General features: G+C 38.8%; 1 protein-coding gene across 2 annotated transcripts in view; it reads left to right on the top strand.

The window, feature by feature from the left end:
- Positions 1-24,797, top strand: part of ATL3 (atlastin GTPase 3) — a 35,145-nt gene extending 10,348 nt beyond the window's left edge. For both annotated transcript variants that reach the window (XM_016118585.2, XM_016118584.2), the window contains exons 4-13: positions 5,171-5,275; positions 5,768-5,818; positions 10,336-10,392; positions 11,078-11,170; positions 12,022-12,160; positions 17,133-17,260; positions 17,881-17,937; positions 18,519-18,590; positions 18,944-19,375; positions 20,168-24,797. In XM_016118585.2, the coding sequence (XP_015974071.1) occupies positions 5,171-5,275; positions 5,768-5,818; positions 10,336-10,392; positions 11,078-11,170; positions 12,022-12,160; positions 17,133-17,260; positions 17,881-17,937; positions 18,519-18,590; positions 18,944-19,375; positions 20,168-20,254 (1,221 nt within the window). In that variant the 3' untranslated portion in view covers positions 20,255-24,797. The remainder of the gene's footprint in view (positions 1-5,170; positions 5,276-5,767; positions 5,819-10,335; positions 10,393-11,077; positions 11,171-12,021; positions 12,161-17,132; positions 17,261-17,880; positions 17,938-18,518; positions 18,591-18,943; positions 19,376-20,167) is intronic.
- Positions 24,798-27,919: the final 3,122 nt, after the last annotated feature.

The following is a 27,919-nucleotide window of genomic DNA, read 5'->3' as shown; positions in this document are numbered from 1 at the left end:
ATTGACATTCCATTTTCCCTTCCAAGTTTTGTACTATTATTGCATATTTTACTTTAATAACATTGTTTTTATTTTTGTTTAAATGGGCAGTTAAAAGTTATCTTTTAAAGATATTTAAGTAATAACAAAAAAACCATATATTTACCTGTGTACTTACCATTAACTGCTCTTCATTCTTTTGTGTTTATATTTCTATCTTTTTGTCCATTTTTCCTTCTGCACGAAGGACTTCTTTTAATATTCTTAAAGTGCTGCTCTGCTGGTGCTGAATCCTTTTAGCTTTCGTATGTCTGAAAAGTCTTTATTTTGCCTTTGTTTTTGAAAAATTTATGCTGAGTATAGAATTCTAGGCTGATAGATTTTGCTTTTAGTGCTTTAGAGATGTCATTCCCCTGCCTTTTTCTCGTCATTGGTTCTGACGAGGACTCTACTGTGCCTAACGTGTCTTTTTTGTCTGGTTGCTTTTAAGATGTTCTTTATCATTTTGGGGGAGCAATTTGATTATGTTGTGTCTTAGCGTAGTCCTATTCATGCTTCTTGTGTTTCTTGTGTTTGGATTTCTTCAAATATTTAGAATCTGCAGGTTGATAATTTTGATCAAATTCTGGCATTTTATGGCCATTATTTCTTCAAATATTTTTTGTCCCAAATCCCCTTTAGGGATTCCTATTACATATATATCAGGATACTTGAACAGAACTCACTGATGCTCCGTTCATTTTTTAAAATTCTTTTTTTCCTCTCTTGTTTCCTTTAGGACAGTTTCTATTGGTAGGTCTTTAAATTCACCAACCTTTATAATCTGCTGTTTAATCCTATTCAGTGTATTTTTCATTTCAGACATTGTAATTTTCATCTCTAGAAGTTCAGTTTAGGTCTTTTTTATGTCTTTTATGTCATTTAACTGCTTAAATATATGGAAACAGATATACAGAATACTGTTTTGAAATTGTTTTCTGTTTTTAACATCCGTGTCAGTTCTGGGTTAATTTTAATTGATTTTCTTCTTATTTGGATCATCTTTTTCTGCTCTGCATGCCAGCAAATTTTTGATTGGATGCCAGATGTGTGAATTTTACCTTATTAGGTGCTGGATATTTTTGTATTCCTATAAAATACTGAACTCGTTTTGGGATGCAGTGAAGAATTTTAGAAACTGTCGGATCCTTTCTAGTCTTGCTTTTAAGGTATGTTAAAGGGGACTAGATCAGTATTTAATCCAGAGCTATTCTTCACTATTGAGGCAAGACTCTCCTGAGTACTCTAATATTATGGGGTTTTTTGCATTCTGATTGGTGGGAAGAGGCACTCTTCCTCGCTCTCGTGAGGAGTGGGGACTGTTTTCTCTAAACCTTTTGAATGGTTCTTTATCCAGACTCAGGTCGTTTCCTCATGGACACACACTGGTCAGTATTCGAGTGAACACTCTGCAGGTCTCTGGGGTTGCCTCTGTGGCTCTCTCCTCCCAGGTGCTCTGCCTGAGAGCTCCAGTTTCCCTGGTCTTCCTGACTCTCAGTTCTGTCTCCTGGGCTCAGGGAATCAGTTGGACTCTGCCCTGGTTCGCCCTCCCTGAGCCTTGCCCGGTAAGCTGGGACAACCTTTGGGCTCACCTTATCTGTGTCCTTTCTGTCAAGGATCATTATCCTTTGTTACCTGATGTCCAGTGTCTTGAAAGTGTTTCATATATTTTGTCTATTATTTTTTGGTTTTAGGTTGGAGGGTAAATCCAGTCTGTTATTCCATTTTGACTGGAAGCGAAAGTCCAATCTTTTCATTTTAGAGATGCTGAAATGAGACTCAATGAGTTAAAGGCCTGCCATTGGTAATATAGCTAGCCACTCTTAGAGTTGGCATTACATACAGCAAGGTCCTTTAACTTTCATGTCAGTTCTGATTTTCTGCATTATGCTCTCTTTCTACATTTCTGGTAAGGTGTGGTAGATGTTTTCATAATTTGTTTTTAGGGTTTTTTGATTATGTGATTCCTTTGTATAGAACCAGTAGATCTAATTTTTATTTTGGGGGCATTTGGTATATTCTCTTTAATAGCTCAGGGAGTCTGTAAGCCTTTACATGTTGTTAGTAGTAAGTAAGGTTTGCTTTTAGGTATCTGACATTTTAGCTCCCTTGGTTTTTTTTCTTTCTTTTTTTTTTATCTTATTGAATTGACTCCTATAAAGCTCCATGTTTCGCAACATCATTGTGGTTTCTTGTCTTTTAAAAAAATTAATAGACTTTATGTTTTAGAGCAGTTTTTGGTTTATAGGAAAATTATCATAAAGTGCTGAGTTCTCACATCCTCTCCCCCTCTCAGTTTCCCCCTGTTATTTACATCTTTAATTAGTGTGATTCACTGGTTATAAGTAATGAACCCATATTCCTATGTTGTCATTAACAAAAGGCCATAGTTTATGTTAGGGCTCACTCTGCGTTGTACATTTTATGGATTTTGACAAACCTATGATGACGGTAGCTATATTACTGTATAAGACAGAATAGATGCGCGGCCCTAAAAAGCCTGTGCTCCACCTCTTTGTTCCTTCCTTCACTTTCCCCTCCTCCCTCAGTTCCTGGCAGCCACTGATCTTTTTACAGTCTCCACAGTTTTGCCTTGTCCAGCATGTCATATAATTGGAATCCTACAGTGAGTAGGCCTTTCTGATTGGCTTCTTTCACTTAGCGATGTACTTTCATGGTTTTTTTTTTTATGACTTGATAGCTCATTTCTTTTTATTGCTGAATAATATTTCATTATATGGATGTACCACACTTTATTCACCTACTGAAAGACATCTTATTTGCTGCCAAGTTTTGGCAATTACGAATAAAGCTGCTCTAAACATGTGCCGTTTTTGTGTGGATATAAGTTTAAACTCATTTAGGTAAATGCCAGTGAGTATGATTGGTGGCTTGTACGGTAAGACAGTGTTTAGTTTTGTAAGAAACTGCCAAACTGTTTTTCAAAGTAGCTGTACTATTTTGAACTCTCTAAGGAGTGAATGAGAGTACCTGTTGCTCCACATCCTTGTTAGCACTTGGTGTTGCTAGTTTTCTGGATTTTGGCCATTCTGTTAGGTGTGCTGTGGGATCTCATTGTTGTGTTTTGTAGGAACCCTGTTAGAAAGCATCATGTTCAGACATTCAGCAAGATCAGGAGTACTTTAAAAATCAGTGTAATATCGGATAAATGCCATACTAATAAGCAGTTCTTTAGAAGTTAGCCAAATAAAAGTTAAGCATGATTGTCTTGTATTTTTTTTATATATATACTTGGTGAGATTTGAGTTTAGAAATTATCTGTTTTTAGAAGTAGATAATTCATGTGTTTTTACTTTGAAATTAAAAATCAACATTCTTAAAGAAGTAGCTCTGGTTTATTCCTTTTAACTGTTAGGTAGTAATCATCACATAAATATATCATATTTACCCATTTTCCTTCTGGTGGGCATTTATATTATTTACCTTTTTAAAAATTTTTATAATCCTGCTACAGTGAACAGCTTGATAAATGTCTCCTTGAGTAAGTATACAAGCATGTCTCCAGGCCACAGTGTTTTGAACTTTGTCCCTAACCCATTAGGGGAGAGAAGTCAATTTATTGGCTTATAACCAGTACTGAGTATATGTGCTGCCGAAGCAAACACAATTGTGACGAGTATTTAAAAAAAAAGAACTAGAACAGAGTAGAAAGTGTCAGAGTGCAGTACACATACAAATTTAGTTCCAGCTTTATGTATGTGCATTTTTGTCATGATGTAAAATATATTTCTTACTTTGGGTTCCAGCCAAAAACATCAGAAAGCCACTTAGAAGTAGAATTGCTGGGTCTGAGAATGCGTTTTCCCTTTTCCAGCTACTGCGAAATTGTTCTTGAGCGCGGTCATGGCACTTGGGGTCTGCCACATGAGATGAGAACACGTTCCCCCACACACTCAGCACTTTATCTAAGTGTGCGTGCGACTTGCTCCTCAGAGAGCTTTGGTGTTTCCCCTTGCTTCCTCTGTCTAGCCTCGTGTTTCTAGTTAGCAAATATATGCCACGATTGGCTCTTTTTTAGTGAGATATAATTTGCATACCATAAAATTCAGCCTTTAAAAAGTATATAATTCAGCAGTTTTGGGGATGCTCCCAAAGCTGTGCAAGTATTGCTACCATCTAATTCCAGAACATTTGATCACCCCAAAAAGAAACTGAGTCCCCATTAGCAGTCATTCCTCTTCTCCCTCTTCTCCTGGCCCCTGGCCACTACTGACCTTTCAGAATTACAGATAGGCGATCATGGGTTTTGGATAGTTCCATATGTGTGTTTTATTTGTAGTATTATAGGTTTTTATATGTATTAGTTACTTGCATTTTTTTAAGCAACATTTCATTTTTTAACAAAAGTAATATATAGACATAGTTTAAATAGTTGATTAGCATTTGATTGTTCACAATAAAAAAGAGCATCCTTCCTCCTGGCTGGTCCCCTTTTCCAGAGGCAGCCACTTGTAGAACTTTGACTGTGTCTTTGGCTATTTGCTGCTAAATTTTTTAATTGCACTTTCAGGGTGGGAATGGGTCATTAAGTTCTTTTTGGAAAACCTAAGGTTTCACGAAGCCTAGCTATGTTTATAGAGTGTAAAGGTAGCCTGGATTCTCCTTTAGTCTGGCCTTTTTGGTGCGGTCTGTCTTTTGTAAAGGTTCAGTGTTAATTTTCTTTTATCAAACAACCAGAAAACCCCAGAAATTTGAGAAAATACAGCTTTACCAATAAAAGCCAAAAATATTCCAATACATATGCTTTCTTTTATTGGATTATGCCTAAGTTTGAACTAAGTCAGTTAATATTTTTAATTTCTTTTTCAACAACAACAACACATCCAAATTACTGGCTTGGTGAGTGAGCTTATTGGCCTCAACATTTGGCTGTCTTAGTTGGTGGCGTGATTCCCCCCTCTTGTATTGCTCTGTAAGCCGGTTTTTTTTATCATTTCATTAGGTCAGAACAGATGATCTCCAGCAAAGTTCTCTGGTCAAAAAAAGGCACCTAAATAATTATACTTTCTGATAGACCCTACAAGCAAGTGTTTAAGTCTCATTTAAATGTTACCTATACTATTCAATTTTTCCTTCACATATTTCCCCTTCTTTAACATGTTTTTTGTGTATTTTTCCCTTTTTTTTGTAGGTCGCAGTTGTTCTGATGGATACCCAGGGGGCATTCGACAGCCAGTCCACTGTGAAAGACTGTGCTACCATCTTCGCTCTGAGCACCATGACCAGTTCTGTTCAGGTAAAACCACTTGACTAGAGAAAAAAGTTTGTCGAGGAAATAAGGTGAAGGGAGTACATCTAATTTTAGTTATTATTCTGTTATCAGAACTCCTGTGGTGATATATATAAATGTTCTTTTTAGACTACAGATATCAGTTAATGCTTACAAGTTTAGGAAGCAGGCTAAACTATCCCATTTTGGTCATAAGTATATATAAAAAAACTCCAAGAAAAGTCAAAGTAGAAATTGAAATTATATCAGTGACATCATATAGGAAATGTACATTTGGTAAGAACTTAAGAAAAATAATTTTTAAACTGTAAAGGAAGAATTACATTATTTCAACTACGCATACATAGTTTTTCAAAAGACATAATATTACTGTTTGAACAGACTTCATATTCTTACATGCAAATTTTTAAATGTACAAAACTTTTCAATGCTTTAGGCTTATTTGAGCTTTGTTTTAAGTTAGCTAGAATCATATCAATCTGGATTTTTGTTTTCTAGATTTATAATTTATCCCAGAACATTCAGGAAGATGATCTTCAACAGCTACAGGTATATATTCCTCATAAAAACATCATTATATGTCATTTAAAAGTTTTAAGACTGAGAAAAATTCAAAGTACTTTTAGCAAAAGATTGAAATATGGAGGAAGACTTTTGGTTCATAGTAATCCTATACTCTGTATATCTGTTGCTGAGGGGTCAGGGAACGCCTTACTGCGTGGAGCAGGGAACTGAAGAAAGTGGGCACATAAGTCCTGCAGATTCGTCTTGGGGGAAAGGTGGGTTAGTTAGTAGAGCGGAACAGGAAGGAGAAAGATGTGAGGCGGACGGTGCTTGGCAGGATAAAGCAGCAAGGAGGCCAGTGGGTGGAATCCGAGGATGTGACAGGAGGAGGCTAAGCGATGAAGTGAGAGAGGACTTAAGGTCCTGGTGACGCCTGGCCTTTTTAAGGACTTGGACTTTTCCTCTGGGTGAGGTGGGAGCCATGTTTTGAGCAGGGGAGTGATATTATTCAACATGTTGTAGAAGGATCACTTTGGCTGTTGTGTTTAGGATAGATTTCTAGAGGGGTAAGTGTGCATTCAGTGAGACTGATTACAAAGCTATTGCAATAATCCATGTTAGGTTAAATATATTAAATTTTACAAAATACATAGAATTTTGTATCCAGAAAATAGTATGTTTAGTAACTGTGAGTCATTATTTATTATTACTATTATGACTACTGTTTCTAGTTAATGTCTTCTCTTCTCCATAGCAGTAGTTCTTAACATGTTTTTCCTGTAAAATACTCTTCCATGGGTATTGCAGAATTAGATGCAGTTTCTGACATGCTTTTTGATTTCACTTCTCCCACTGGCATTCAAGAAAACATTAGAATATGAGAGAACGAGCGTGTCATTTATTATAGAGATTATACCTTGAATTAGTTTTAATTTATATTTCTTTAAAAAAATAATAATAATTCCTAAACTTTGGCCCTTAGTGTTACTACTAGCACATACTTGTACTTTCTAATTGGTGGTTCTGCACCAGTGCTGTGACTCAGTGGTTGAGAGCTGTTGCTCTATAAAAACTTCCATCAAAACTTGAGTTGGACACACCTTTTCACCTAAAACTGATTCCTTTCTATGCTCTTTTCTTTCACACATTTCATTGAATGCCCACCTTGAGTGAGGCAGTGGACCAAGTGCTAGAGATACACTAGTGTTTGAAGCACATAATTTTTGATGGGTTTTTTTAGCCCAGTCCGTGAGAGGGATACTTAAGTGAATAGGCATGGGCGGTGTATTAGGGCTGCTGTCACAGAGTACCAGGGTGACTTAAAATAGAGATGGATCGTCTCACAGTTCTGGAGGCCATGTGCTCTGAAGCCTGTGGGGGAGAATCTTTTCTTACCTCTTCGTAGCTTCTAGTGCAGCCGTCCCGAACCTTTTTGGCACCAGGGACTGGGGCTTCTATGAGAATCTAATGCCTGTTGATCCGAGGTGGAGCTGAGGCAGTGATGCTGGCGCTGGGGAGCGGCTGCAAATACAGAGGAAGCTTCACTGGGTCACCTCCTGCTGTGGGGCCAGTTCCTAACAGATCATAGACCAGTACAGGTCCATGGCCCTAGGGTTGGGGACCCCTGCTCTACAGAGTGGCTGCAGGGCATAATGGCTAGAGGACTTGTCTCACTTGACAAGGCTGATTGATGTCACACTTAGAAATTACATAAATATAAATGTTAAAAGGAGATAACAATATTCTTGTGTATCTAGAAATCCATAAGAATCAACTGTAAAACTATTTAGAACTAGAAAAAAAACTCAGATCCCTATCACAAAATACAAATATAAATCAGAAAGCTTTCTTATCTACCAACATTAACCAGTTTAAAAATGTAATGGAAAATATTTACTATAGCAAAAAAATATTAAAACCTCAGAATAAACTTAAGGAGATCCATCTGAAGCAATTCGGGACTGTATGAGGCATATAAAAGAGTTAATCACATGCAGAAATGTGCCTCGTTTCTTCTCTATTTTTCTGTATTCTGTGTGTGTATTTTCTATATGTATCTATACATATAGCTAACACATTTATTGCTCATTCTGTTCTAGACACTGTGCTGTGTCTAGATTATCTCGTTTGACCAAAAAAATTACAAGGTGTGGGGGAAATTTGAGAAAATTGACTTACTGCATATTATAAAGCTGTAATTACAACATGGCGCACCAGTCCAGGAAAAATAGGTTAATGTTCTATATGATTATGATATAGTACATTTTCATATATTTTATTCCACTTAATATATGCTGTATTAGAAAGGATGGATTGGTCAATAGATAATAGAATAGTTGCCTATCTATTTAGATAAAGTAGAAATTAGAGTCCTACCTTGTACTAATACCAAACTAAATTCGAGGTGGATTAAATATTTTGATGCAAAACAAACAAACCACAAACGACTAGAAAAAAGTAGGCCAATATAAAATTATGAGGTAGAATTTTCTAAGCAAGACGTCAAAGGTAGAAGAAGACAGAAAAAAAATGGATAGGTTTGACTTCGTATAAATTACATACTTCTGAACCATAAGTGCGATTTAGTACTTCACCTTTATCTGTGGTTTTACTTTCCACAGTTGCAGTTACACAGTCAACTGCAGTCTGAAAATATCAAGCGAAATATTCCAGAAATAAACAATTCATAAGTTTTAAATTGCATACCATCCTGAGTAATGTATTGAAATCTTGCATTGTCCTGCTCTGTCCTGCTTGGGACGTGAATCTTCCCTTTGTCTAGTGTGTCCATGCTGTAGACACTCCCTGCCTTTGGTCACTTAATAGCTTTCTCAGTTATCAGAGAGGGACCACATTTCACATCACTTATTACAGGATATTGTTTTATTTTATTATTAGTTATTGTTGTTAATCTCTTTCCGTGCCTTATTTATAAATTAAACTTTACCACAGGTATATGTGTATAGGAAAAAAACATAATAGCATACATATAAGGTTCAGATGATATTTTAGAATTGAAGGACATGAGTTTTTGTCTTTCTTGGCTAGAAGCTCTTCTCAAAGGTCTGCTGGTCCATGGCCATCTGTGTTTAAGAGTGAGCCACTGAAAAGCTGACTCGGAGCTGTGGTCAGAGATAGTCCTTGTGTACTGGTTTGGATCGCAGTGAGGTGATTGGGCAAGACGATTTAGCTTTTTTTGTTGCAACCTCGAAATGCCTGTATTTGCAGACTGTTATTCTTGGGCTGTTGGTTTCTCCAGAGAATAATTCTTTCTTCTTTAAACTCCTGCCTGGGTCGGGGGCAGCTTGCTCTGACTCCAGTGAGTGAGTGGGCCAAGGAGGCTCACTGATCAGTGTGTTTGTAGACTTAGGCTTAAGTACCTGTTTCCAGTGAGGCAGGGGACTTATTTCTTGCTCAGCTGAGTTTGGAGTCAAAGTCTCAATTCCTTTTGGTTTATCCTCTCCAGATAGTACAGTGCTCATCTCCCATGGGGGTGGAAGAGCATTGGAGGTGGAGGACAGAGCAGGATCTGAGAATCTGAGAGTGTTAGATGTTCTCTCCACAGAGTTTCAAACATTTTAGTTATCTCCCTCACCCTCTCCTTCAAGGTAACTGGTGCTTCTAATTTCTGAGCCTTTCAGGGATTCTGCTGAGAGAATCTGCTCATTTCTTGATGGCTCCTGCCTCTAACCTTAAGGGAATCTCAGTCATTCGAATGACATACATATTATGGGTCCATACTGTGGGTCTAACACTCTTCTTGATGCTAGAGGTATAGAGGTTTACAAAACAAACATCCCTGTTCTCATGGCGTTCCAGTGCTAGTAGTGAAGACAGACACTAAGATGAGTAAAGGTATAGTATGTTAGATGGTGAGATACATTAAGGAGAAAAGTTAAAGAGACATGGGGTAGGAAACATTGTGTGGAGAATTTCAGTCTTTTTAGGCAGAGGGCCATGGAAGGCTTCGTTGAGAGGCTTTGAGTAAAGACCTTAAGAAGTGAGGGACTCGATTGCACAGATACTTGGGGGAAGGACATTACAGACAGGGGAAGGAGTCGTTAAAGGCCCCAAGGCAGCAGTGTGCCCAGCGTGTTTGAAGAACAGCAAGGAGGGCCAGTGCGGAGGGAGGGATCAGGCGGTAAGGACTGGCTTTTATACTGAATAAGGCTGGGGGCGGGATAGAGGTGGGATTGAGCAGAGGCAGGGTGTGCTCTAACTACCCTTAAACCGTTGTATAGGAATAGTGTGGGGGAGGGGGTGGGGCTGGCAAGACCAGTTAGGAAGCTATTGAAATATTCCAAGCTTCATGGAAGTTGTGAGTGATTGGATTCTGGATTTGCTAATGAATTGGGATGTAAGATGTGAGACAGATCCAAGATTATTTTAAGGTTAATGGCTCCTGTGGGCTTTTGCAACTGTAGAACTTTGGTTTCATGTAAGTAGTATTCAGTCTGTTCAAAGAATTTTGCCAAAGACTAGACACAGAAACTCTTTAAGTAATTTTGCCTTACAAGCCATAACTCTTATTCTTTTTTTTTTTTTTTTTTTTCTTTTTAAAGCTTTTCACGGAATATGGTCGTCTGGCAATGGATGAAATTTTCCAAAAACCCTTTCAGGTATAAATGTTAACTATAAATATCATTCATATATTTGTTTTAGTTCAGAGATCAGCAAACTACAGTTCATGGGCCAAATCTAGCCAGCTTCCTATTTTTACATGACCTGTGAATTAGGAATGGTTTTTACATATTTAAATGGTTGAAAAAATCAAACAAGATTTTATGATGTGTGTAAACTATCTGAAATTTAGTGTCTATAGCTAAAGTTTTATTAGGACACAGCCACACTTGTTTGAACTGTTCATGGCTGCCTCTTGCTGCTATAGCTTAAAATATTTACACTCTGGCTCTTTACACAAAAAATTTTCTGACTTCTGCTTTAGCTAATGGTTTCATGAGGATGAGAATGCACAGTAACCTCAATAAAATTAGAGGAGCTTTAAGTATTGTTATTATTTTAGTTTTCTTTTTCCTTCTAATGTTGAAAGTAGATCCGATTGAAGACTAGCTAGTGCCATTTTGTTTTCTCACTTGTCCTTGACCACATTCCCCATACTCGCTTTTAGTGTACATGTCCTCCTAGTGTTTATAACGTTTCTAAGATATTTCAGAATAGATCAGTCCTTCAGCACATTTTTGTCCCCTTTGAAGAAGCTGGCATTGTGCAAAGAAGAATTTCAGTTGTTATTTTGAAAATCCATTTATGCAACATTACAATATGTTCTGCTCTTTTCCAAAATAGACTCTGATGTTTTTGGTTCGAGACTGGAGTTTCCCTTATGAATACAACTATGGACTACAGGGAGGAATGTCATTTTTGGATAAGCGTCTACAAGTAAGTAGAAATATAACCTGAAAAATTACCTAAAGGTAGTGATAACTTTCTAATTTCCTTTAACTATTGTATGTAAAGCAGTTTATGGAAAATTATTTCAAGTGTGCTAGATACTTATGAATAGTCACACACTAATATTCATGTTTTATTTATTTGTTTGTTTGTTTATTTTAACGCCTACAGTACCTGGTATTCTTAGGTTGTCTCCTGTCCAAGTACTAACCAGGCCCGATCCTGCTTAGCTTCTGAGATCAGACAACATCGGGCGTGTTCAGGGTGGCGTGGCCGTAGATAACATTCATGTTTTAGATTAAAGTAGCCAGGTCTATAATGCACGGGGACTATAGAGAACTCTGGGCAAAAGCCCAAGCTTTCCTTTCACATTCTACATTAAGTTTTGTATGTGCCTTTAGGACACCACATTCAGAACTTTTAGTTCTGTTGTTCTTATTCAGAATTCTTATTTGTTTCAGGATGACTATAAACAGGCTTATTACCCTTTTCTCCAAAATTAAAGCACAGCAGTTTTTTGTCAATTATTACCAGTTGGTTAGATCCTCCTTTATGCCCACAAACCTTCTGTTGTTCTTCCTAAGTATTGTGTAATACTCTTAAAAAAAAAAAAACAAAACTCTTTAGTACCTATTCTTTGATAGCTCTAGGAGCCAAGCCATGGTTAATCAAAGTTATGCGTTTATTGCTTCTTAGGGTTCTGAGTTTGCTCTTTGGACAAAACATAGGCTACTGTGACCCATCAGAGTTGGGAAGTCTTCTTTCCTTTGTCCTGTACTATTGGTTCCTAGTGAATTAAAACAAATAGTCTTTTGCGAATTGTCGATCTTCATTGGCAGGTGAAAGAACATCAACATGAAGAAATTCAGAATGTCCGAAATCACATTCACTCCTGTTTCTCCAATGTCACCTGTTTTCTGCTGCCACATCCAGGGCTCCAGGTGGCCACAAGCCCTGAGTTTGATGGGAAATTGAAAGGTATGTTACAAATGATGTTATTTTAAACACGTGATATGCACTTTGGAATTAAATAGTGACCAGAAAATGTCAGTTATGAATCTAATGACTGCTTAAGAGAAATAGTGTGTTGTCTTAGAAAAAATGGCATTTAGAGTCTGGTTCCGTTTTTGCTCCTGTCTACTGTGACCATCAGAATTAGTTCACATTAGTTTCTCCATCAGAAATGGTGGTAGTAATATCCATTAACAGTCTTTCTAAGAGGCATGTTATGATTACTGGTTTATAAGAGATAAAAGTGCTCTAAGTAAAGGAAGACTGAACATTTGTCAGCTAATAATTTATCAAGTAAAATTAACTTCCCAAAGAAAGGTAAGATAATACATGTCATGGCCATTGTTTTCAGCTTATTCGTGATTATAATAAAACCTGATGCTGGGTCATACCTTGATAGTAGGAAGTGCTGACTAGATGGTATGGTAGCTTCGAGAAATCAGAGTTGGGACTCTTGGGTTTCATCATCTTATTTTTGTTCCTTATTCATTGAGACCTTGAATCATTAATGACTAACCCTCAGTTTAAACATCTGTTAAACTGAGCATTTTTGTTTGTAAACTTATCTGAGCTTCTCAGGTTCCCAGTAAAGTAGAAATAATAGTAGTTGTCATTTTTAGAGGCACACTTGTGTTCCCAGCTGTCTCAGTCCATTTGGGCTGTTGTAAGAGAATACTGTAGACTGGGTAGCTCATAAACAACAGAAATTTATTTCTTGTAGTTCTGGAGGTTGGAATTCCGAGGGCAGTGTGGCGGGGTAACCGTTCCCTTCCTGGTCTCAGAGTTCTGGTTGTATCTTCACGTGATGGAAAGGGCTAGGGAGTCTGTGGGTCTCTTCTGAGAGCACTAATCCCATTCAGGAGGGCTCCACCCTCGAGGCCTAATCCTCTCCGGAAGGCCCTACCTACTAATGCCATTACCTTTATGCATTTCAACAGATGCATTTTGTAAGGCAGGGGTGCGGTGGGGGTGGGAGGACGCAAACATTCAGACCACAGCACCACAGCACCGGCACTGTGCTGGTTACTTTCATACTCAGTGATCCCAGTAATTCCATGAAGCTGATATTATTTCGTTGATTGTACAGATAAACTGGTTCAGAAGCGTTAAGTAACTTGCTCAGAGTACTTAGCTAGTAAGTGGTGGGACAGAGATTCACATCCAGATCTCTCTCACTCCAAATCCATACAGTGTTCAAATAGAAGTTCCTCTGTAATATTGGGGAAGTAGTTTAGAGGATATATGTAATTTAGTGACCAGGGGAAATTGACTCAGTTGATCCAAGAAAGTTAATGTACTGGTTCACCTTAAGATTTACGTTCCAGCTTGTAATATTGCAAAATAAACTGAGTTTGAGAGACTTACTTTTACCCTCTATTTGTCACTTGTCTGATATTTTTATGGAGATGGGCGCTTTCCTGAGCAGGAGACCTCCAGAACCTCTTAGATGGCAATTCAGAAATCCAGATTTGAGGTCCGGCTTTGGAGGGAAATCTGCTTAGATGCACTGGAACTAGAACCTTTTACCTGAAAAGTAGTTGCAGTTGACTTCAGAGTTGAGTATAGAGAGAAAGCTGACTGTGTAGGTGATGTGTCTTTTAGGGTTGTAATGCTCCATTATTAGATATATGTTTACCAAACCTAAACTCGGGTTTGTTCCTTACTGGTAGGGAAGTTGTGCAGTGGAATTGTTAAATGAAAGTGATCGGAAGGGTGGTTGAGAGTGACTGCATGCTTTTTCCTCTTACCTCGTGGTGGTGTCAGATATTTCAGGCATAAACACACGAAATGGCATTCTTCTGTATTGGCAAACATTTGATAATTCAAAACATTCTGTTTTAAAATTCATTTTTCTCATGCTGTTCCGGGTTAGGGAAAGCTTCTTAAAAGTTCTATAACCCTGGCTTTTGTAATTTTGCATCACTTTTAGTTATGTGTATTTCTGTGACTGCTGTAACAAAGTCCCACAAATTGGGTGGCTGAAGACAACAGAGATTTATTCCCCAACAGTTCAGGAGACCAGAATTCAAAAATGGAGGTGCGGGCAGGGTCGGTCCCTTCTGGAAGCACTGAGGGAGAATCTGTCCCATGTTTCTCTCCTCGCCTCCAGTGGTTGCTGGAAGTCCTTGGCATTCCTTGGTTTGTAGTTGGCATCACTCCAGTCTCTGTTCCATGGTCACATGACCACCTTCTCTGTGTACCTCTGTGTGTTCTCTTTTTTTAGGTTGATTTTAAATCCCAACCTAATCTGGTATGATCTCAGCTCATTACATCTATAAAGACTATGTCTTCAAATAAGGTCACATTTTGAAATTCCAGGTGGATGTGCATTCAGGGTACATACTGTTCAACCCAGTACACATACTCACAGATTATGAATGACTTATCACTAAATAGTAATGTGCTAAATTTCATAGTATGTTTATAAAATAAGGAACAAATTCTGTATAAGCAACCTTTAGTTTCATAATTATGCACCATTTACTTTCTTCATCTATGAATAAACTATAAAACACATTTATAGGGTTAAAATCTTTTTTTCTTACATGAAAAGGCAAGTCCCAAAGGAAGAACTGCAAATGGGTAGTATATACCCATGACTATATGTGTAGCATCACAATAATCAAGGAATGCAAGTGTGTCGGTAGTCTTTATAGATCATCTCTGTCACGAGACACTTGTCTACTCTAACGCTAATGTTTTGGTACAGCCTTTACAGAAATAGTAATAGCTGAGGGTCTGTAGAACTGTTTATAGTAACAATCTGTGGTGTCTGGATCTTGCTAGTTCTTTGTATGAAATATTTTCGAAGCTCAGTCTTTCAGTGTGGTGAAAGTTCAAACCATAATAGAAGACTTTTTTGAAGGTAATACACTCACATGTTTGTAGTTTTGCAATTTCTTTCGTATATGCAAGCAAATATGAATATATACAATACCATATTATGTTCACTTTCACTCCAAGGTTATAAAGAATTTGTCCTAGTTTTTTTTGTTGTTAAAAACTTGCAGTTTCATTTTTCTCATTATAATTTATGATCCAATTTGGATCCAACTTATTTTCTGAATGGCTGACCCATTTGTCCCAACAGTATTTATTGAATAGTCCAACTTTTCTTCGCTGGCTGAAATGTCACCTTTGTCATACATTAAGCCACTAATCAGTGTGCAATGTGGGGGTTAATCTCTTTTTAAAGTTGGTATAGACCGTACTTTGGCGCCATCCTGAGGAAACAATAGAATTAAGAATATTTAGATGGAGGTTGGTACCCACTTAACTTAGGTAGAACAGTTTAACTCTGATTACCTTCCTCCTAGAGTGTTTTAGCTTTGTCTTCTTTTTAATCTCATCAATCAACTGCCATTATTATCTATAAGATAATATTTGTTTAGTTTTCCCTACATGTTTATTGATTCCTTCAGTCTTTCTTTCCTTTATTGCAGACCTTATTCCAGGAGGTCTTTGCTGTGCTACAATTTTACTATTAATGTGTGTAGTTCTTTCTATTTACTCGTTATGTGTTGTAGTTTCTGAAGCTGTGGATTTACATATTTCATCAGTGCTAGAGATTTCTCAGCCATTATCCCCGTATTGCCTCCCTTCATTTCCTAGGACTCCAGTTAGACATGTATTAAATTTCATTCAACCGTTCAGATCTTAATTTTTTTTTTTTTTTTTTAATTTCCTATCATCAGATTTCTTCGTGCAGCTGTTTGGTACATGATTCAGATCTATTTTTTTTTCTCCAGAGATTTGTGTTTGCTCCTTTAAGCTAGAGGCTTACTGACCGGGATCCAACTTAATTTAGGAGTTAATTTCGCCAAAAGTCACCCGTTGTAGTGAATGTCCTCATCTGGCCGCCCTGAGTTCGCTGCTCTGGTTTCAGCCCATACCCCCTGCCGCCTGCTCAGCCCCTTGCAGCTCTTTCCCTTTCAGGCCCAGCAGCGTAATGGAATACATTTCGTGCAGGATCTTGTTAGGATGAAGGTCCCTTCAGATTCTCTTGTCTGTACTATCAGAAGCAGAAATCCAAAGATACTGTTTTTCACCGATTAAATCAGTAAAGATTTTAAAAATGATAAAAATCCGTCGAGAGTAGTAAACACGCCTTCTCATACATTGGTGGGTATAATTGGTGCAGTCTTTTACAAAAACAATTTAGCAATATATAAGAACCTGAAAAAGGAAGGGTATGGACATTTATTTACTTTATTTTAATTTTTCAATTAGTTGACATTCAATACCTTCAATATTCAGGTGTACAGCATAGTGGTTAAACATTTATGTAATTAACACAGTGATTCCCTGATTAGTCTAGTGCCCACCTGGCATTATACGTAATTATTACAATAATATTTACTATATTCCCTAGGCTGTACTTCACATCCCCATGACTATTTTGTAACTGCCAGTTTTACTTTTTCATCCAGAATAGGGATATTTTAAATGTTAATCATGATTATCCGATGGTAGGCTTTATAGATTTTTAAAAATAGTTTTGAATGTTTTCCAGGAGTCTACATCGTCATTATAATATCGAGTAATTCTTCTCAGAGGATCATATAATTTTAGGAAATAATCTAAGGAAATAAATTAACTTGAAGTTTTTTCAACAGATTTTATGGCGATATTTGTAATTGGAAAAATTTAGAAACCACTTTCATTTCATTCACAGCTCTGTCTTCAGCTCTATGGCAATGCCTGCCACAAAAAGGTGCTCAAAACTGTTGAGTCAATAAATGAAATGAAAACGCCTCAATTTTATAAGTTAGGGCTGTGGATTGTTGAAGAGTTCCTACCTTGACGTGGGTTCCTACCCACTTTCTGTTCAGTTGATAGTCTGAGTTGGTTGGAAACCTAGAAAGGTTGTGTTTCATGCTCACCTCGGTTAAATAGTCTTTTTGGCTTATTGTTTCCTTCTTCGTGGTCCTGTGAACAGATATTGCCAGTGAATTCAAAGAGCAGTTACAGATACTGATACCGTATGTATTAAACCCAGCGAACTTAATGGAAAAGGAGATCAATGGCTCAAAAGTCACCTGTCGGGGGCTGTTGGAGTATTTTAAGGTAAATACGGATTTTAATTGTTAAAGTGTTTTGACTTTTGGTAAAACAGGTCTAGGTTGTAAACTAACTTGAATTTCAATATTTTAATAGCTTAGGGGAAAGTTTCATGGGGGAGATGTTGAGAGGCATTTTCAGACTTCAGTGTCCTTCCAGGAGTGGGCCACGAGGTGGCAGTATCAGTGTAAGAACCAAATGGATGTTCTTTGCACTCTCTTAGAGGAGTGATTACTGTGGCTAAAGGAAGATTGTTCCTCAAGGAAGATGGTGTGGACAGGAGGTGGTTAGGAAGTTGCTGTGAGTAGCAGGAGACGGCACCTAGATGTGACACGACTACCTCAAGGCGGATGGTCACTCTGCCCACAGGTAGTGGTGAGGCCAGTGTGCATGGGGAGTCTGGCGGGAGTCTTAGCCTCAGTAGGCTCGTGCTGCTTGAGAACATTTTTAGTTCACTAAAAATGCTAACATGCACTCCAAGGCGTGTTGTGGTTTTGCTAATTCCTGGGTGTTGATCTAGGTCTTTAGGAAAATGCAATGGTATGGTCACTGTTTCTAAAAGTTAAAAGTATGATTAAATATGACAATGACATTTTTCATAGTGGTTTTTATGTTTATGTTTTAAGGCATACATTAAAATTTACCAAGGAGAAGATTTGCCTCACCCCAAATCCATGCTTCAGGTAAGCCATTCTTTGACATTCTGAGCAATACGCTTTGATTACGTGAGTTGACCCACATACAGTAAGCAGAGTCCTTTGAGAGTGCTGTCGCTCTCCTGCCCGGCTGGCTGAGTGAGCTCTGCTGATGGGCAGCATGTTTCCCAGCAGCGCGCCTGCCTTCCGGTCGTCTTGTCTCTGTTCATAGTGCTTCAGTGGAAACAGAACGGCCTCTCACTGGGCCCGATCTTCCCCGCAAACATACCATGAAAACACATTTTCACAAAAGAAGCTAGAGTTTGGGATTGACGTCGTAAAGATCATTTCCCCTCCCTTCTTTTTTAACATTTAAAATGGAAGGAAAGGAAATGATTTTCAAAAGTTTAATTTATGGTAAAGATTCTTATATGTAAGGATATCTTTGGCAGAAAATTTGGGCGAAAAGATGTATTTTATTTCATTAATTGACCTATATGGAAACCTAAAAAATAGCAGAAGGATAATAAAAAAGGAAGAATGGGGAATAAGGTGAGAAAATTTTCCTTGATTATTTGTAGAAGAATGTTAGAAAGGATTTATAGCTTATGCTTTCCATTTTTCAAAAGGCCACTGCCGAAGCCAACAATTTAGCAGCTGCAGCCTCTGCGAAGGACATGTATTATAACAACATGGAAGAGGTATGTGAGACATGTCCTGTTCTGAAATTTCTATAACCTGGACATCGTTGCTTACTTCTAAAGGCCAAACTTGATCCTGTTTAATGTGTCTTCAGATGAGACAGCAAAGCGGAATTTGGGGCATCCTGGTTGTTGGGGCCTTCCAGTTATCACCATTTCTAGCCCAGGCTTCCTGCAGAGTCACTGCCCTCACTGATCCGCATCACCTAGATATTTAAGGGGGCTTTTCTGAGGAAGTGAACCCAGACTTTTTTGATCTTCATCATTTTAAAACTAATATCTAATACCTTAAAATAGTCTAAGGTTTTCACTTATTTTATCTTACACAACACATGTGTCTTTGTTCTTTTTAGGTTTGTGGGGGAGAGAAACCTTACTTGTCTCCCGACATTTTAGAGGAGAAGCACTGTGAATTCAGACAGCTTGCTCTGGACCATTTTAAAAAGATCAAGAAGATGGGTGGGAAGGATTTTAGCCTTCGTTACCAAGAGGAGCTGGAGGCGGAGATCAAGGAACTCTACGAGAACTTCTGCAAGCACAACAACAGCAAGAACATCTTCAGCACCTTCCGAACCCCTGCGGTGCTCTTCGTGGGCATCGTGATTCTGTACATAGCTTCTGGCCTCACGGGCTTCATTGGTCTTGAGGTTGTGGCCCAGCTGTTCAACTGTATGGTTGGACTGCTGTTAATAGCGCTTCTCACATGGGGGTACATCAGATATTCTGGCCAGTATCGTGAGCTGGGCGGAGCTATCGATTCTGGTGCAGCGTACGTATTGGAGCAGGTAAGTGGTGCCAGCTGAGGAGACCGAGCATTGAAAATGGACAAGTAGATATTTGTGTTTCTGTTGTAAAACATCCATTTTTGGAAGAGCTTCCTAGTGAAAGAAGGCCTGAGAAATGTTCCCTGGCTATTTTGTTTCTGATGGGCATTATGTTTTATTATCTTTCTTCAGGATATTAATATTTAATTTCGATATTTTGTTTCCATGCCTAACAACTTTCCATTAATGTAAAAAAACATTCCAACTTAGACATCTCTCTTCCTCACGGGAAGCTTCTAACTGCATGTTCCTCAGACAGTTCCTGTGTGCTTCTCTCCCCGCATCTGAGGTTAATTTTGCTTCACTGAAAATCAAGAGCTTTAAAAAATGTGAACTTAACATTTTCTGTTTTGAATCCTATTAATGGATGGCGTCTCTTTCACTTAAAATCTTCCAAAAAGGCAGAGCCTTCTTGCTTTCTTGTCTGTTTATAGATCCAGGTTTATAAGTCTTTGAGACTCTGATTGATTCCTTTTTCCGCGTGGTGTGGAAAGACCAGTTAAATGAGAAGCTCGTGGTGAAGCTAGGAGAGCTGCCCACTCCACCCCTATAACAGAGCAGAGGCCCAGCTAACACTCTTGGAGGCAGCTTCTACCACAAGGCTCCCCTCCCCCACGATTTCATCCCATTTTCTGTAACACACTGATAATGTAGGCAGAAGTTTTTGAAAGTTTATTTCCAAGAACTTACTCTGTTGGTGCCATGCCACATTTTATTAACTTACGTATTGAATCGATGGACCTTTTTTTGCAGGCTACTTCTCATATTGGAAATTCCACTCAGGCCGCTGTGAGGGATGCAGTTGTTGGGAAACCCCCAGTGGATAAAAAGGATCAATAGCATCTTAATGAGAGGATCCACCAAGGACCCGACCAGCCTCTACTGATTTCCGGGTTTCTGCCAAGGCCACAGGTCCAGGTCCCGAGGAGTGCAGATCTGGGACCGCCTGGGAAGAGCGAGACGTGGCACCAGTAAATGAATAGACCTTTCCTGTGGCTTCAAATTCTTACACACTCTTCCATTTCTGTTGGAAGCATTGCTTTTCCTTGCTGACGATGTAGATCCAAGCCTGTGTCTGTTTTCTTATTACTCTGCTTTGTGCACTTTATGGGGGGCGGAAAGCAAAAGGAAAAAATGGAAACTTAGTTTTAAGTCCTTTATGTGCCACTTAGTGCCTTTTAAGATTGAATCCATGCTCTCGTGGGCATGATGGGGAGGGAATGAGGACAGCCTCACACAAGATGCTGTTTGGGGCAGAATTTGATAGTTCTTTTATACCTTACTCCATTGAGAAGGATTCTTTTTTTTAAAGTTTACAAAACTTGCAAAAGCTTCATAACTGAGGACTGAAAATGATGCCATTATACTTTAAAAATCTTATATTAGAGAATCTTGTTTGCTACATAGTGTGGAAAAATCATACGTTTAAATCTATCATACACTGAAATTTAAGGGCTTTTATCTGAGAGGCTGGCAGTTTTGTTGGCGCACACACACACACACACACACACACCTTTATTCCTATAGCTTCTTCCTAGAAAAGAGCAAACATGCCTTGAAAAGCCAGAGTGGCTCATAATAAAAGGAATGAGCTTGATAATTTAAGGAAAAAACTTGAGTTTAAATGAACCATGTGACCTCTGATAAGTCACTTGAACTTGTGCCTTGGTCAGATTCACTGTTTGTTGGTTAATATACATATACATATCATAAGAACAGAACTTTATTATGAATTAAAAGATAGACATTACCAAACATTACTGCCTTTAATCGATGTCCTGTTACACGTGGCTTAGCAGTAAATCACGTCTTTATCCAAAATGTTTATTTGCATTCTCCTATGCATTGCATATTTTTAATAATGAAACTAAAACTGTCAGTTTTATATCATGAGTCTTCCTTTATTTAACTTTACTTGACCCATCTGGTAGCTTTAAAATAGCTTTGGCTTAGTAAGGACCAAAACACCCAAATACGGACAACATCTAGAAGTATCTAAGAATTCTTTTTTATTTACCTTGATTGTGTGATAAACAGTTTTTACCTGTTAGTTGTCTTTTCCTTTGATTTATAATGGTGAGTTATTGTGGAATTAAAACTTCTTAAAATTTGCCTGCTAGTATTTATATAAACATTCATCAGCTGTGTGAGCCTTAATTCCTAAGATAATTTTTGTTGTTGGAGGGAGGTAGGAAGGCTTAGACAAAAACTGAGTAAATTTTGTATTACGAAGTATGAATGGAAAGTGGAAAAAGAAAATCTCTTCTAGCATGTAAATTCAAAGAATTTTTTTGACAACTTTAACACTTCACCACGCAAGTGTTTTTATGTCTTGTATTGGTTCCATGCTTTTTATATATTTTTCTTATTTACATACCCTCTTGCCTTGACATTCTTGCTGGTTTTTTTTCACTTGCTGTTGAACTTAGGAAAATTCCAACTTTTTTTTTTTTTTTTTAATGCCTACAGCACCTGGTCTTCCTAGGTGGTCTCTCCCATCTAAGTACTAACCAGGCCCGGCCCTGCTTAGCTTCCATCTTGTTCTAAAAACTGTTTACTTGCGTAGTGATGCTCAGCTTGGACTGTTCAATTGAAAGTTTAGTTTTGAAAACTTAGTGCATTTTCAGATGATCTTTCATCTTCCTGCAGGTTCATAATTATTAACTAAAGGCCTTACAGATGTTAATTAAAAACAAACAAACTCGCAAAACCAATAGAGTTCAAATTGAAAACATCAGTGTGATGGATGATGTTTTGCTGAAACTAACCTGCTGATGTCGGGTTTAATAAACCACTTTTGCATGTTTTACTTTTTGCTAAAAAAAGGCCTTACAGATGTTGAGATACTTAGCTTTTAATGCATTCTATAAGCACATTTGTAGATTTCAGAACAATAGTCTAGAGTCGTCGTACTTTAATGGTGAGAAAAGGATGTGTCTAAAACATTTTAATACTAAAGTATTAGATTTTTTTACATAAAAAATGATAATGTATGACTTAATGAAATCTTAGGATTTATTAACTTTAAATTCACCATTTGTTTGGATCTTAAGGAATAACTTGGTTTAATTGTCCTGGAAAAGCCTTATTATTATTATTATTATTATTATTTTTGTCTTTATTAACTTATTCTGTCTTTGGGAAGTGTTTATAAAGTTTTTTCAGTGAGAATTCTAAGGCGTTTTCTTTGGCCTGATTTCTCTTTTAACAGTAAACTAATGATTTTATATTGGCTTTTTCAATTAATGATGCTTTCTCATTGCTGGCATAAATAGTCCTGGGAAGATTTTAACCAGGTTGAAAAGAATGTCTTTTACTCCTTAACTTCCCTCGGCCTTCAGTTCGTGGGCCAGGGACATTACTTAGTTCAGACTGTGTTTACTCAGTGTTCCTTACTCTCCCACTCCCTGGCTGGCCTTCCCTCCCACGCAGCGTTTTTTATTTGCATATTCCCACCAGTATATGGGCACATTCCATTAACTTTTAAAAGGAAGTTTTCAAAATTTTCTATTAAAAGAACGCATTTCAGGAGAAGTTAAATCTTATTTGTTTTTTTTTTTTTTTTAAAAATACTTCCAATTAGCTTCATAGTATTAAAAATAATAGAGTCGAAATTTTGATTTTCACCGAGAAATCTTTCTAGATTGGTTTGTAGACAAAATGAGAGCCAATTGTCATGTTGCTGTGAGTGATGATAAAACACCTTCAGAGTCATCCCTTAGTTCATCAGTTACCAAGAAATCTGTTCCATGGACTTTTTTTACACTTGGTAAAATTGCCTGTGAATATTTTTGCTTTACTTGATCTTTCTCCTCTTACATGAAGTAAAATGCTTTTGGCATCAGACAAGCCAATGGCCTTGTATTGGCAGTGTGTTTGTTTGTTTCTTTCTTTTTTTTTTTTTTTTTGCCAATGTGTTTCTTTAGCAGGTCATACCCAGTGTTCTACTTGGCTTATAAAAATGGTGTCTTTGATAGCGTGCGTTTGGATGAGTGTAGATGTATGTATGTATGAATTAGAGAAATTAAGTAAATTGATTTTCCGGGCAAAAGTCATAAAGAACAGTTTTGTTTTTTCCTAGAGTTCTTTTTAAATGTAACTTACATGGAACTATTAAAATGTAGTTTAGGATCATTTGAGATAGCTACCAGTGAGGTAGCCAGCAGGCGCTACATCATTCCAGCTTATATTTAGATCCCACAAAATTTTAGTCAAGGAATAAAGGGCATAGTGAAGACAAGCTTCACTTATGAAGGTACAAATTATTCGTATAAGTGATTTTATAAAAAGACATTAAGAACCGCATTGTAAAAGGTCATTTGCAATTGAATAGTTTTCCCTAAATTTAAATCATATTGTACCTATGGTTTGGAGAGTGGTTCTTATCTACCTTGGTGTGCATAAGACTTACCTGGGATTCTTGTTCTAAAAAATTTTTCATTCCCAGCTTCATACACGGGATTGCCTCAGTTGGTCCAGGCCATGGCCTGGAATCACCACTTTTATAAAAAATATCACTGGTGGTTCAGAGACCTCAGCGAGAGAGACTGCTTTGTGTGATGGGAAAGTGCAATTCAGTATCGTCTGGAGGCAGATGGCTGGCTTTTTACTTGAGGTTCAGATTAGGTGGTCTGCCAGGTACAATCATTGAGTTTACAGTGTTGAGTAGTAAGGATGCCTGTAATCTGGAGAATTAGCTAAACTCCTTAGAGCCTTTTTCTAATTTAGGATGTTGTAGTGCCTTCTCTGAAAAATGAATGTAGAAGTATCCTATTTGTTAGCAGGTATAATTAGAATTTTTTTTTTAAAAAAATAGAAAGTTGTGTTACTTTTAAAAAGCAAAATTCGGCACTGTTGCTTGAACTCTTAAGTCTTTCACACATAGAAAACCTTAAGCCATAAATAAAAATAATGAACAAAAAGGAAGGAGAGGATCATAACTTTGAAAATTAGCAACAAAATATCCCATATCAGGAACTTTTCAAAACAGATATTGGTGCAGAAAGATTTGAAAAGAAATTTTTCTTCCTTAGGAAGGAATTTCTTATGCCAGAACTAAAATTTACAGGTACCATTCTTATGACCAAGGGAAGATCGAATTTGAGTCCCAAAGCGTTCCAGTTTAGATGAATAAATGCTATCACGGACTAAAGCCTTAAAGGGATTAACATTAACCTTGAACACATACAAATAGTCTTCTCAGATTTCTTGTCTTTAAAAATGATTCGTTAAAAATATTTTCTCCTATACTCTTAAAATGGCTTTAAAATTTAGCATACTTTTTAAAGTGCGATAGTATGGGATTATGCTAGTAGTGTATTAAAAGCATGTTTCTCTTAGTTGTAAGGTCATTTAATGGAATAAAGATCACAGCGCCATGTTACCTGTGTTTTTCTTTCTCTGTTTAATAAGTGAAACATTTGAGCTTGGCAAAGCAAATAAGGTATCTAAGAGGATGGATAACTCCAAGTCAAATGTAACGGGGGTGTGGATTGAGTGAGTCAGCTTTCTCTGTCCTCCAAAACAATTCTAGTATCTTAGCATGGTGCCGGAGAAGACTGTGCTGCTTAAAATCAGTGCACATTTTACTTATAGTAACACGGACTTGTAAGAACCCGTGGATTCGGTTGCCCCATCTAGAGCCGACTGGGTAATGGGTTCCCCTTTGTGGGGGAGACAAGGTAACGCTCTCCTGGAAGCTTTCCCTTTCACTGACGACCTTGCGTCAAACATCTCATGTGTTGAGTAATCACTAGACATACCCTGTTTAGTCCTACAGTAAAAATGATTTTTCTCCTGGTTCAAAACACTGGACAATGTCAGTAGCCTCCACCCATCTCTGATAGTGATCATGTCAGGCACTATGCTAGGTATTACATGGAGCCCAACGCAGGGAAGGAAGGAAAGGGGCAACCCCGGAAGTTGATACAATTCAAAGAATATGGTGAAAACGGGTATTCCCATCAGTATCAGCTGGGGAGAAGGAAAGATCAGGTTGGAGTAAGTGGCCATGTGGACGGGGACAGGGCAAGCAAACTGGCTTGTCTGGCACATTGACATTCTGGCTTTCCATTACGTTACCAGTTTGCCAAAGATAAGTGCAACTCCAGCTTTAAAAGGAATTGTAACTGGGAAGAGGTTTGTAACTGGATACCTAGGAGTCAAGTGGACATCAGGCACTGGAAAAACTTAAATGGCAGCAGGCTATGATCTCAGTGCTGCGGTGGCGGGATTATCTGCTCTTGCAAAAGGATTTTCTCCACACCCCAGGGGTGGGCAGGCACAAATAGTTCAGGTTTACATCATTCCACCTTAATGTCCCTAGAGGAAAGGCTTTGTTTTGACCCACCGCCTGTTTAAAAATATGTGTGTATATAAAAATCGATCTATCCTAGAAAAGGGTTCCAATTGGTCTATTTTGGGTCATCATCTTACAGGGCCAATCACTAGCCTGGGGGCTGGGGCACAATAACTAGTTCACAACAGTTACCAGTTACCCTAGACTGGCCCTTTAACAACGTAGTGGAAAGAGAGCATGGAACACTATAGGATGTCCCCTTAAGAGGAAGTAAAGCTGGTTATGCTGCACACTCAAGCAGTTTTGGAAGCTCTTCAGGGTCTCAATAGGGATTCGTTCTTGCCTCTCACTCAGTAGGACTTCGGGGCCTTCAGAGACGGGCGGGGTATTCAGGACAAGTTACACTTCTTTTTCATTTATGACGGCCTGACTTTTCTGTTCAGAGCAAACTCAAAATTGGCATGTTCACAAAGCCTTACCATAGTAGCCTAGATACACGTGAAAAACCTGTACAGCTGGCCAACCTTCCCCTGAGGTGAGCTCTGTTTTGAGAATTGTTGTTAAGCGACAGAAACCCTCGTTACCACAAAATTCTGCGGTTCTGCTCCTTGTTTGTAAAAAAAGCATCACAAACAGCCTCCCTTAAGTGCCGTTGCTGCCCACTCCCCCTGCAACTCTCCCCCTTTGCCTTCTGCCCTCAGCCCACCTGTTCTGAATCCCGCCTAAGTTTACTTAACACTTGCAGAGCATTTAGCCTTGTTGCCACTTGTTCCCACTTTCTGGGTTACTTCTTTCTCAGGGACTCGGAAAAACTGGATTGTCTGGGAGAGCCATCCTCAGAAGGCAGAGAATGGAGAGGTTGCAAATAATTAGAAATGAATATCCGCCCCTCCCCCCACACACACACACAGGAGTGGTGCGGCTCCATAGTTGTAGTCGCAGAAAAGATCAGAGGCCTGAGGGGCAGGTGTGGGTTTGATCCTGGCATGGCTGTCCGACCCGTACTGTGGTGACAGATGTGGAACGGGGCTAAGGACAGTCCTGCTGGTGATGGTGCTGGCATCGCGTGGTAGCTTCTCAGTCCTGGGGCCTTCCTTACTCTTTTGAGAGCTGAGTGAAAGGTAAACATACAGAGCGCTGATGTCCATGCCCCTTATGATGCTTTTTGTTTTGCTTTTCCTGGCACAGCAACAGGGGGGAAAAAAAACAGCAAAATAGAGAAGTGACATCTAGGCAATCCTGGAAGCAGAGAGTAAGGAGAGGCAGGAAGCAGTTTGATTTCCTTAAATCCGAACTTCTCTATCCTGGGGTTTGGGTGGCCTGGCTGGTGGTGGTCATTTGCTCAATGTACACGACACTTTGTTGGGTGAGTAGTGATGCACAGTAAGCTCTGGGATTTATCAATGTTGCTTCTGACTCTCCTTGTCGGGAAACAGGTGCGTAACGACGTGTGAGGTTGATGCATGTCCACCCTGCTTCACGTTACTAATAGCCACCCCGTCCTGAATGAGGATTTCCCTCATGCCAGATGTCCAGCCTGGCACTTTCTAAGCATCATTTCATTTGTCATTTCTCTCTGGGGGAATGTAGTTGTATATATTATCTTACACAACGTACAATATTGTCACCGCGCCATTTCGCAGATGAACAAACTGAGGCGCAGAGAGGTAAGGGTGCCTGGAACCCATAGCTAGCAAATGACAGGGCCAGGGCTTGTCCCAAGCATCCTGGTCCCAAGGCTGAGTGTGGGCCGAGAGCGGCGGGACTACCGAGCTGGTTCTACTCTTGTGCAGTGACGGCCCGGTCATTCATTCACTCATTCACGGGGTGGCTGCTGTGTGCCAGCTTTGGGGGATATCTCATGGGTTAAGACCCGATAGTTTAAAGCACTTTCTCTCTGCTAGTTCCTTGCCTTCGAATGGCTTTAAAATGTAAGACCGTTTTATGTTATACGCCCGCTCTCGTGGAGGAGCCAAACAGCTTCCACTTCGGTGCGGAGGGTGTACGGAGGCCAGAACAGCAGGTTCTTCAACGCGGGGCGAGCGCGCGGCGCGAGCGCAGAGGAGGAGGCGGAGGCGCTGGCCGCGCCGTGGGGTTCGGCGGCCGCGGAAAGGTTGTCAGACACGGGGGAGGCGACCCGGCCTGTCTGCCCCGGAGGCTGGATGGAGTAGGCGGTCGCTAGGTCCCGGGAGCTCTGCGAGGCTCCC

The sequence above is a fragment of the Rousettus aegyptiacus genome, unplaced genomic scaffold (assembly GCF_014176215.1).
Source record: "Rousettus aegyptiacus isolate mRouAeg1 unplaced genomic scaffold, mRouAeg1.p scaffold_m13_p_5, whole genome shotgun sequence".
NCBI classification, from domain to species: domain Eukaryota; kingdom Metazoa; phylum Chordata; class Mammalia; order Chiroptera; family Pteropodidae; genus Rousettus; species Rousettus aegyptiacus.
This window is presented reverse-complemented; position numbering and strand designations above follow the sequence as displayed.